Here is an 11,470-nt window from a genome sequence, read left to right on the forward strand (position 1 = left end):
TCCACTGGGTGTGTTTCAGTAACTTAAACAAACAGTTCTCAATGTTTTTAGAGTAGGTCCTGTTTCCTCTTTGCAATAATTTGTGTCTCCATCCCTAACCTCAGGATTATTGTCTTGATAAGTTATGGTGGCAACACGGTTTTGCATTTTGAGCACTGAATCATGTGCTGTTTAATTTATGGAAACATTATCCTTATCTAACATGGAAGTAGTGTTGGACTCAAGAAATCTAAGTAAGTGAGCCATTAGGGATTTTGGAAGCTACTTGCACAGAGTGAACACTTTCTAATTACAGTTAACTACTAGGCAGAGCCTTTCAGGAAGAGCAAAATCTTTTTTAAAATGACTCTCGGACAACAGGCAGCATCTCACATGTTTCCTCTTGCCTGTAAATTCAGCGGTCTCACCAAACTCGTGGCTTCTCTTAAAGAGGGAAAAAGCAATCTCGGAAGCTGTGCTCTGCGTCACTGCCAGAACTTTGTCTGGTTGCCAAAAGGACACAAGGCTTGGCAAATCTTTCCTGGGCTTTCACTGCAGAGAACTCTTAAGTTTTCTGCACGACAGCGTCCTTAGACCTTGATTATCCTTGATATTATGCATTAATGCACTGTCTTTAGGTTACTTGAAAAAATGAGACGTTTCCTCAGTGAGAGGTTTCAGCAGCCTGCCTTTTCCCTTGTCACTGGGAACCCCAGCTTGGGAGCTGAGCAGTCTGTCCTCTGCCCATTGCAGCACCAACTACTCAGTCCCTTTTACTCCTCCTCTGCGGTAGAAGCCACATGCCATTCTCCGCAGACTAGATTCAGCATTAATCTGCTTTAAGGCACCTGTTCAGAGCCCCCGGGGCTTATGAAAGTGTTTTGCATGATTATGTGAACTCCAGGCCTCTGCAGGCACATGTCCTTGTGTGCACGGTCACCACCAAGAAGATGTGGCACTGGGCTGCCTGTGCATGGATGGACTCTCTTCTGAGCCAGTGGACGTGATGGCAATTAAAAAAAAATATCCTGGACTGCAAGGTAGGTTGCTGAGGTGTTGAATGGACAAGGAGTCACAGTTCTGCATGGGGAGGTCCCCCCGCTGCATTTTATGGGGAAATATCTGCTCCCATGCAGCAGGGCAGCGCCGCGCTCGTGCACTGCTGCAGCATGAACCACGGACCTCCACCCAGGAAAGAAAACCGAGAGAAACCTCTTGAGGCTTTTCACTTCCCTTGGTTTTTTGTGCTGTTTTAGAACAAAAGCCATGCTAGTCTCTGCAGGGGAACTGTTAATGCCTAGCAGGAGTTAAGGCAGAAGGAAATCCTACATAAAATAAAAAAAAAAAAAAAAGGGAGTTGGTTTTGCATTTTGGGGACAAGTTTCACATTTAATAGTGAATTTGCATTTTTTTTCTAAACTTATGGAAATCTAATTCCTGAAGGTTTTACTTACTTACATCCAACCTGACCTATGAAAGTCATGAAGCGCTATTATATTTCCAGTATTATATTTCCAATAATTCTGTACATTTTTTTCTAAAAACTGATTTAAAAAATAGAGAGCTTTACTAAGCAATAAAATATTATTTTTTTTTCCTTTACAAGACCCAAAGTCTTAAGCAAATATGGAATGTTTTATAGTGCACCAGAACTCTGTCTTCTGCATTTGCAGTCATGTAGATAACATTCAAATTTATCTTGCTTATAGTCAGCTAAAATGCAGTTGGGCAACAAGTGACCTACTGTGCTTGTGTCTGTACATTGCCTCCTTCTTATCAACAGCAAATACAAATCAGAAAAAAAAATGCCTGCAGGCTCATAATTGAGTCAGTGGCTTTTTTTTTAATCTATTTTTTCTTTCTTAAATTAAATCACATTATTTTGATAACAGGTGGATTTACAAATTCTTCTTGCATAAGTGGAGGTTTATGGCATGGCAACCCAGATAACTGTATAGCTGGCACCCTTAGGAAGTGCTTCTTGGTGGTTTCTGGAGTCTTCCAGCTGCACCATTCACAAGGAGAGAAAGCAGCCGCCGTCTCAGCTGCACTGGGGAACAGAGCTGTGCTTGTGTTTGCATTCAGTGCGTGAATCCCCGCGTGGTCCAGAGCCCTTTTGATGGTGAGATTTGGTGCCAGACAGGACAGCTGTGGTCTTGCCTGAGCTTTCTTTGGCTTTTGCCAGTCACTGTCAGGTAGTCACGGCTCCTTAGGAGTGGTCTGTCATCTAAAAGACTTGAACTGCTGCTAGATTTCTGCAGAAAATTTGTAAGTAAAAAAGAGAAGTATCAGCAATTTCTGTAAGTAAACAGCAAGTTAGATCCCCATACAGCAAAGTGCTGAGCAGCATTTGCTCGCTGTTGAGGATTAAGAGCATTTGGTATTATTAGGTCTGGTTGCAATATATAAAGTTTCACTTGAAGTCTTGAAGAGGCCTCAGCTGCTCTTTCATTTACAGCACGGGGCTATTTGCAGCGAAACCTTCGGAGCGACGGAGGCCGCTCGTCAGCGTGGCCATAATAGGACCCTTCATCACAATTCTTATTGTGTTCCCCCCTTGCTGCTCAAGACACAAGCTGGCTTCCTTTAATAATATAAGCAAATAATTAGGGAAACATGTTGCATTAAAGCCAAGGCTCTGTTTAGCTGGTCAGACACATGGGAAAACAATTGCACTTTTGTCTGCAAAAACAGAGAGCAGCTGTTTGTCCCAAATGGTGCAGACCATTTGTGCTCATTATGGTCTTGATACTGCAGGATACAGCGAGTCCCCTGTATAGATATGGACAGGCTTGTATCTTGGTTGTTTGGGCTGCTTTGGGGGTTATTTTAAGCAGTATGAGCCCTAAACTAACTATATTTAGTTAGTTCAGCCTAGTTACACTTGACCTTGAAGTAAATTTTTATGTGCTTTGTAAGTTCCTCCGTCATAATGAGTGTTTTAGGTACACTTAAACTGTAATGTATCTACAGTTACTGTAGTAAAGTGTAGATATACCAGAAAAAAAAATAGTCAACCCAAGCATAAACAAAGATTATTTCTAATCTAAGACTCCTTGTTCTTTGCCTACTCATGCAGTATTTTACCCAGACCCATCTTTAGCTGTCTGAGCTTTTTATCATTTTCAGGGCTATTCTGTGATAGGCATAAAATTACACACTATAGCAAAAGCATCCATAAAATGAAGCATGCTGGCCCTGACTTGCTTGGTCTGGCTCTGCTTTACCTGTGGGCATTTCCTGCCTGGGCTCAGATGAAGTCAATTCTAGAACATGCCAGATCCCAGTGAGTGCCACCAGCAACCGGAATTTCCCTATCCATAGCTTTGATTTATGGAAGCCTTGTGTGCAGGCCCAAAGCCGCCTCTTCTGAAGGGAGGAAAGCTCTTGAGGACTCATAGTCCATCTCCTTTCCCCTCCAATTGCAGCCTAAAATTCCCATTGAATCCTGGTGGTGGGGCGGGGAGGGAGGGAGAGGCTGCTTCAGCTAGCGCCGGGGCCCTTTGGGAATCTGTGTCTCGCTTAGGATTTTCTGAGAAATCAGAATTGGAGAAATTCTGATTTTCAGGTCCCCCCACCTGGCTGCAGTTGCAGATCAAGACGCAACACGGTAACTATACAGCGTTTTGGCCTTCTCTGTCGTGCTTTGCGCTGTGCTCCCTTAGTAAACACTTGCTGACACGGAGATGTGACAGTAGGTCAGCTTAGCTCTGGTGTAAAGATTGAACCAGAAGTGCATCTCCCTTGAGAGAAAAGCCGGTGTTTATGCAAGAGCTGGATCCTCGCCTGCTCCCACACCACCCCCTCCGCAGCCAATTACACAGTTGCCGGAGATATTCAGAGCTGAGCGCACAGCTGCAATTTCTTCTCTTTCATGCGGCAACCTCAGCACTGTTGAAAGGGACACAGCACAATTTCTCTTTTTAACCTCTGGGTGACACAGTAGTTTCCAAGTTGTCACGTTCAGGCTTTGATTTACCAGTGCCTCACAGATTGCATGAGTTCTGGTTAAAAAAAAATAGCAAGAGAGAGATCTAAATGGAAACACAGCTTTTAGGACTTCTGATTTCTATCTCTTTTCCTCATTTCAGTATGACAGATGAAGGGAGTGGGAACAGATACCTCCGGACTGTCTGTGTTTGCTTTTATTTAGGAGGTTAATCTTGTATCTCCCTTAGGATCTTCTGCAGCGGCGTGTGCAGCATCTGTGCGGCCTGGGCTATTTGCTGAGTACTGGGATTCCTGGAGTGTATAGCTGTGGGTTACTTATTAAAAGAGAACAACCTGCCTATCTGCATGGGTTGTTACTTATTAAAAAAGGGTGACCCACGTACCTGCACATGTGCCAGCTACATGCACAGAGCAGCCAAAGGAGGAGAGTTTTGCCTTGTGCTTAAGGGGCACGAATAGGAGCAGAAGTTCCCATTCAATGGCCAAAGCAGCAGGGGAAAGGGAGGGTGGGAAAATCGCACTGGATAAACACTGTTTCTTTAAAGGTTGGCGGCTTGGATGTCCCCATCCTCCTTGCCCTGGTGGCTGGAAAGCTGCCATTCAGATGTCATATTTCTGCAGTGCCAAAATCTCCAAATTTCGCCAAAATCTGGCAGCCAAACAGAGAAAACCAAAACAGATGTGTGCAACACAAAAATAGGCACAGGGGAGGAAAATTGCCTTTTTAAACAAATAATGGTAAAAAAAAAAAAACAATTTCCTTTCTATGTTTCCCTGTTTCATTGCCTTTTCCTTCTCTGTTTCAGTAGTTTGGTACCTTTTGCAAGCAATAGCTGTAGCTACACTGCAACACTTGACCCCAAACTTCCCTTAGTATTTGGCCCTTTTTAAAAGGTTCCTGTAAAACATGAATACCTGAATTTTTTGAGTATTGAGCTTAAGACATCCCTAGGTCTCCGATAATTGCAAAATGGGCATCTTTGAGCCACAACTTGCACGTGTGACTGCAGTTAGGGTTTCTTAGCTTGGTATTTTGACACTGCCAGCATGACCTGATGGGTAAGAGAAACAAGGATCTTGCAGGCTTCTCGTGTGAACTGAACCTGCAAAGGACATGTTTTTGCTCTTCGTCCATGGAGAATTTTTGTTCTGGAAGATCACTGTGAGTTTCAGAATGCCATAATGAAATAATTATAAGTTTGAGCTACTCAAAGCAGCCAGCTGATCCTTGTCCAAGTAGGATTAGTGGGACATGGAAAAAGCATTTATTTATAATTATGGAGGGTATGTCTAAAATGGAAATTTAAACAGACATTTATTTTAAGCTGATTTTACTTTAATTTTCATTAGTTCAGAGAAAGGCGAAAGACTAACATTGGATTTTTGGGGAGGGAAATGGCTACATTGTACATTGTGATAACAGTTTTATTCTGTAAAGGAGTTGAATTATTCTCTTCAGGTCGCTCTGACAGAATCTTTGCTTCAGCAACTTCCCTTGTAGTTCTCAGGAACTTACACTTAAGAATTTGCCAGAGTTGCAAATAGCTTTTATTTGTCTGAATTCATAAATTGTATTTGACTTTCCTCCTAAAACAGTTTGGGCAATTTTCTTAAGCAGAGTAAAAGCTATTGGTGTGGCTTTTGTGTCCCCTCAGCTGGTGATCCAGCATTGCCACATGGACTGTGATCATCCCCCCAGCAATGGAAATCAGCTGGTTGCAAGGTTTTCTGTGTCTGCCTATGCTGCTACCACGCAGCAGTGCAAACTGCCTCTGCAGAGGAACCTTGCAGTCCCTTGGGCTTTAGTTTTGCCGAAGGAGACGACTTGTGGGTAGAGACTACTGAATTGCAGCCTTAGACCCTATGGTCTGCCCAGCTGATGGGGTAGAACCTTGGTACTACTCAGGTCAGCAATTTTGCCTGTCATTAGCATGTCATTGCAAAACGTGGCTTTGAGTCTGGGAGGTTCAGGCCTGCTTTGTATTTGCTAAGGTTGCTTTCTTGGTCCATACATGGTCACGAGCTGCAGAGGAGTTTATGCTGTTTTAAACAGAGTCAATGAAAAATCAGAGTGGATTCTAGACCTGATCCGGACACTGAGAGGAAATGATAAATCAGCTGAGAATTAGCACCCTAAACCACAGCATTTTAAAGCCTGCCCCTGTTTCTGTGGCTGTTGCAAGGGGCAGTTCCCCAACCACCCGCGGGCGGCGTTGCTGCCGGCCCGGCATCCAGGCCACTGTGCAAACGAGAAACTGGATCCCCTGGAAATGCATCTCTCATTTTTGTGAAGATTTCGGTCAAATTAAAGTGGCTGTGCAAAGATGCTCTTGTCTTGCTGTTATGAGATGCGTTATCTGTTGGCTCTGTGCAGTTGTTCCTTGGTGGCTACCAATGATTAACGGTTGCATTCATTGCTTCTATAAAATTAAGTGCTGCTTTTAGGGTTGTTCCAAAAAACTTGGCAATCGTCACTTAAGCCAAATACTGCAGCAGGAATTTCTGGCGCTTATGATCTTTCATAGCACCCTTCTAAAGCGTGTCTGTAAGAAAACCAAAGGGGTGGCCCAGCTCCCAGCGGAGCAGCATCCTCGGCATTAAACACTACGGTAGCAGTGATTATAACTGACCTTCTAGCCATCTTCAGGAGAGGATAAATGTTCTGACAAACCTAATAAACCTAATGGCTTTCTCTTTCTGTTCATTTTAGATTTTCGTTTTTTTTTTTTTTCTGGGAACACCTGGTTCTGGACAAATCTTCTGCAAGAGATACTGCAAACCCACAGAATTACAGAAGCATCGATACCCTTTCTGTTGTCTGTAATTCTGTGGGACATTGTGGGAAAGAGGAATAGTTGCCAAAAAATGTTTATTAATGTAAAGTGTAAATATCAAAAGTAGTTAAGAGAGTCTTTTTGTTTCCCTGCTATTTAATTTAACTGTTATTGTTTGTGTGTTTTTTATATCTTTGCATCCTGCCTAGCAAAATGTTCAGAGTTAATTTTGGGTTTTGTCATGTCTTGAAGTTTGACAGATAAGAACAGTGCTTATCTCCTTTCAAGCTCCTTAGAGAGCTATGAGGAAATGAGTAACAAAGGCGCTTTCAGTCTCTTTTATCTTTATTTTGTTATCAAGTAGGCTCACCAATATGTGAAAACCAGCAGAGAAGTTTTACGTGTTTACGGTTACAAAGCCCTTAAACACAACCGGAACCAGCCTCAGTTGTGAGCTGATCGCTTGCGGGTTTTTGAAGTGTTTTCATAAATGTAGCAGTGATGTTGAAGTGTTTTTATAAATGTAGCGCTGTGATATCTAAGAGCATCTGAGGTGTTGAAGGCACCGCTTACTTGAGCATGCCAGGGCTCTCAGGGCTGCAAACACGGTGGCAGCAGGACCAAGCAAATGGCTCCATATTTCCTGATTGCAGAAGGAGGCAGATCTGCAGTTTGCAGAAACTCGGCCCTTCGGGACCGCTGCTGAAATGCTGGCAGTGGACAGAGGCTCTTCAGGCTCAGCTCTCACCCTTTCCTCACCAGTCCTTTGATGCAGTTTTAGGACATGTGCTCTCTTCTGTGATTTGTTGTGCTCTCGGCATTTCTCTCCTTCTGGTTTGGGTGGGCTTTTTGCATCTAATCTTATTCACTAAAAAATCAGTGAACCAGTATGCCATTTGAATCCAGTACAGAGCAAAACATAGAGGGACTCCTTTCAGCCGATGATGATAAATGACACTGTCAGGGGCAGGCACTACAAGAAACAGGTCTAGCAGGTACACGTGACTTTTTTAAGCCTGAAACTCACACTTGGGCATCTGGATCACAGTTCACACGACTGCGGTGTCTATAACTTCCACATTGACACTGTTGCACCTCTCATGCAAGTGGCTGGAAAGCTGTTTCTCTGCCAGAGATGCTCCCTGGGGTCCCGCCAGTGCCCTGCATTGCGTGACCCAGCGTGCACATTTCTCCATCACATGCCTGCAGGCCTGTCCCTGGGCAGGCGGCAGTGCCACGCGCTGGGGTCCCTGTCATTTGAGAAGTCTGAGAAAAGGCAGCAGGGAAACGAACGTCAACCCTCCAACTTCCAAAAACTGCACTAAGCCAGAAGAGACAATATTATTTCTGCAGGTCTGTTTTAAATCAACCCAAATATTATCTTGGAGCCAGAGCTATAATTCAGTAAAACTTGATACAATCTTGGAAAGCCATAGAAAGCGTTAGGAAAAACTGCTGGGAGTTGCATGACCTATAGATACTGCAAAAACCTGTATTTTATACTGACTAGGCATACCTCTTAAATTCTAATTGAGGCACACTGGAGAGGATAATGAGTTGCCCTTTTCAGCCAAAGTCCTTAAGCCTGGGAAGTCGCCTGCACACAAAAATGGAACTGTTTTACCGATACTAGTTGCAGCTGAAACTGTGTGTGAATGTGTAGGAAAGATACAGCCGTACTGCCACAGAAGTGACTAAAAGGGTATAGCTTATTTCTCTACTTCTGTGAGCCAAACGTTTTGGCTACCAGTAAGGCAGGATCTTTAGCCCTGCAGGTCAGTGAGGAGTTTTAGGGGATGTTTTGAAAGTCTCCCCTTTAGGGGCTGCAGCCTCCAGCTCCTGTGCACGGGCTCCAAACAGCAGAGACGAAAATCGCTGGTAGAATTTTTGATGAAATGTTACATTTTTGTTTTGGCATTGCTTGCTCTGTAATTTTCCTTAGAAGGAACACAGATAGCTACATTCTGCACATTGTACACAAGTATGAATTGAGTTTCAGCAGACCAAAGCGCTGTTTTGCAAAGAGAAGGTACCTGAGACACAAGTTTAATGCCTTGACTTGGGTTGCAAGAAATCTGCTTCAGGAAAGTAAGGCACCAGAGCTGCTTCCCAGTTCCCCTGGATAAATTGTTGTATTGTGTTTCTATCTAAATAGAAAAAAATAAAGTATAAAATAACATGTGAAAATTCTTAAAGTGAAACTCTCTCCATATTATCTCTCACAGACTCCAGATCTCTTGAGAATAAGATAACCTCTAGTGAATGTGCTCATTTCACTGAAACATCAGGATGAGATTATTGCTTTGGGCTCCATGTTTTTGTCATTAGAAATGTAGATCTTGATCACTGTGTGTTTCTGATCTTTTTAACAAGTACTGTAATAATATGATTAGAACCAGAGAAGGCTTAATGTTTTCTTGAGGAATCAGTCCTGTTGCCTTTCCCCTCCTATTCAGATTCTTACAATATTGTGATTTTTTTTCCAGTATTCCATAACTGTATTAAGGTGCATAGTGGAGTTGGTCAGAATATTTCTGTCAAGAATTTTGGGTGTGCCTCTGTTCCTCAAAAAATTTCATTACATGAATTTGATATGTTTTTAAAGATAAAATATTAGCATATTTAAAATTCATTAATGGGTCATGCTTTCCAAAGGGGGGAAAAAAAAAAAGAGAGAGAACATACGCAAATACATGCACAAATAAAGTAGAAAGGAATTTGTGCATTTTTCTGCAGAAAAACAGTGAGGCATTTTAACCTGTTTGGGAACTTTGTGACTACATCTCCCCTTATATTATTTCCTAGAACTTAGTTCTTTTCAGGGCAGGTCACGTTGGAGGAAGTTCTGGCCTTGAATTTAGTATGGTCACTATTCAGACTTTGTTCTGAGCCTGAAAACATGACCCATACGCCTGCTGCACTACCAAAAGTTGTTTGAATGGTTTCCGTGGCCTGCTGCACTACCAAAAGTTGTTTGAATGGTTTCCGTGAAAGGCTTTAAGTCAAACTAAGGATAGTAAGGAGTTTGGCATTGCCAAAAAGCTTTATGTAAGATTAACTGGCTTAAGATTAACTCGCTCAGCTAATTCTAAAGTGTGTTTCTTAATGGTGCTGAGAGCTCATGCAGACCCAGATGTTGATAATGTGTTAGTGTGTGTAATTTTACCCCCCAAAAAATAATTAAAAAGATTCCAGTGCGTCACTTTTGCTGCTTGTTCTTCTCCTCAGGTTTGCCAGTTTGTTGTTTCGGTCAACGGCCTCAACGTTCTCCACGTGGATTACAGGACAGTGAGCAACCTCATCCTCACCGGCCCTCGAACTATAGTGATGGAAGTGATGGAAGAAATAGAGCCCTGAAAAGAAAAGTCTCTCACTGGACGTTTTGCGAGAGCAGTAGCAAAGCACATGAAGCAGCATGACGCAAGGAGGCAAACCTTTGTAGGGGCTAAATACTGATTTCGCTTTTGGGGAGGGGGATTCTCTTTCAATTATTTCTAATAACACTGGTTATTATGCTACAAAGTGAACAATAGATACCAGCATATTTTCACTTAGGACTTTTCTTTGCCTGCTGGGGAGGGGGTTGAGGCCTTTGGGTTGTCTGTCCAGCCCTACCTGCTCTGGTCCCAAGGGTCTCCAAAGAGCTGGCATCATTTCAGCACTGGATCAAGCACTTCGGGGGCTGACAGAAGCACATGCGCTCGCCCGAGGGGATGCTGCAGAGGGTTTGCATAGCACGTGGACATTGGTGAACATCCTCCGGGTACTTTTTGGGCACCCAGGGTTGTCCCAGGAGCGTGTGGAGCAGTCGCTTTCTCCCTGGGCAAAGACAAGTTGACTGAACGCTGCTGCATCGCGAGCCAGCACAACCAACCTGCGAATGCATCTGCGTGGAAAATGTGCTCATTTGCTATTGAAGATACTCTGCTATGAGTGATTGGGCTTGATAGAATACAGAGATTATTCTAGAAAGAAAAATCAAAAAAACAAACGAATGTTGTAAAAGCATGAGCTACTTTTACTTTCTACAAAATTTGACCTTTGAAAATTGGGCGATTTATTTAGATGCCTAAGCACAGATTTAGGTACTCAAATATGAACTGTTGGTATCTTTTTCCTATGTGCAAAGGACAGGTGTTTCAGCCTTGATGTTTGTCAGTTTAGAGAAATTCTGGACACCTCTGGTCCTTGGAGGGTTGTAATATTTAGAGGGTCAAAGGGGGGAAATTCAGCGTTAGGATTAGCAGAGACATTCAGACGCTCCAGTCCACTTCAAATTGAAGCAATGTACTTGAATGTACGTTAAACTTGTTAGCACTTTTAAATCATCAGATGTTTTGCAAACTGCAGACTTGCCACATAAGTTGCAATTGACACTATTACTAATAAAATGTTGTATTTAACTGACTCTTACTCTTATTCAAACAGTAGACTTTCTTTGTTGATGAATTTTTAAAACAAATCTTTTTTTAATGTATATACAAAGTCTATATTCTGCTGAGTTAGGTGACTTCTCAGCTTTGTGGTAGTTAGACTGCATGGGTTTTCTTTGATCTTCAAACTGAATATATACATTCTGTCCACAAAATTATAAATATATATATTGCAGACTTTCTCTGCTGTCTAAACTTCAAAATTAAAGCTTGACCTTCTCCATGAGCGTACCAAAAATCCTGCATTTGGGGGATAGGGGGAAGTATTTTTACCCCTCAAATAATTTTGAAAAATGTTTTGCATTAAAAGTTGTTCTCACTGACACATTGCTC

At 42.6% G+C, this 11,470-nt stretch overlaps 1 protein-coding gene across 1 annotated transcript in view; it reads left to right on the forward strand.

Moving 5' to 3' along the window:
- DEPTOR (DEP domain containing MTOR interacting protein) overlaps positions 1-10,321 on the forward strand; it is a 63,664-nt gene extending 53,343 nt beyond the window's left edge. The window contains 1 exon segment of the mRNA XM_088533296.1: positions 9,933-10,321. Within this exon segment, the coding sequence (XP_088389422.1) occupies positions 9,933-10,061 (129 nt within the window). The 3' untranslated portion in view covers positions 10,062-10,321.
- Positions 10,322-11,470: the final 1,149 nt, after the last annotated feature.

Source organism: Tinamus guttatus, unplaced genomic scaffold (genome assembly GCF_059628265.1).
Source record: "Tinamus guttatus ecotype Peru unplaced genomic scaffold, ASM5962826v1 Tinamus_guttatus_pri_ptg000492l, whole genome shotgun sequence".
Taxonomy (NCBI): domain Eukaryota; kingdom Metazoa; phylum Chordata; class Aves; order Tinamiformes; family Tinamidae; genus Tinamus; species Tinamus guttatus.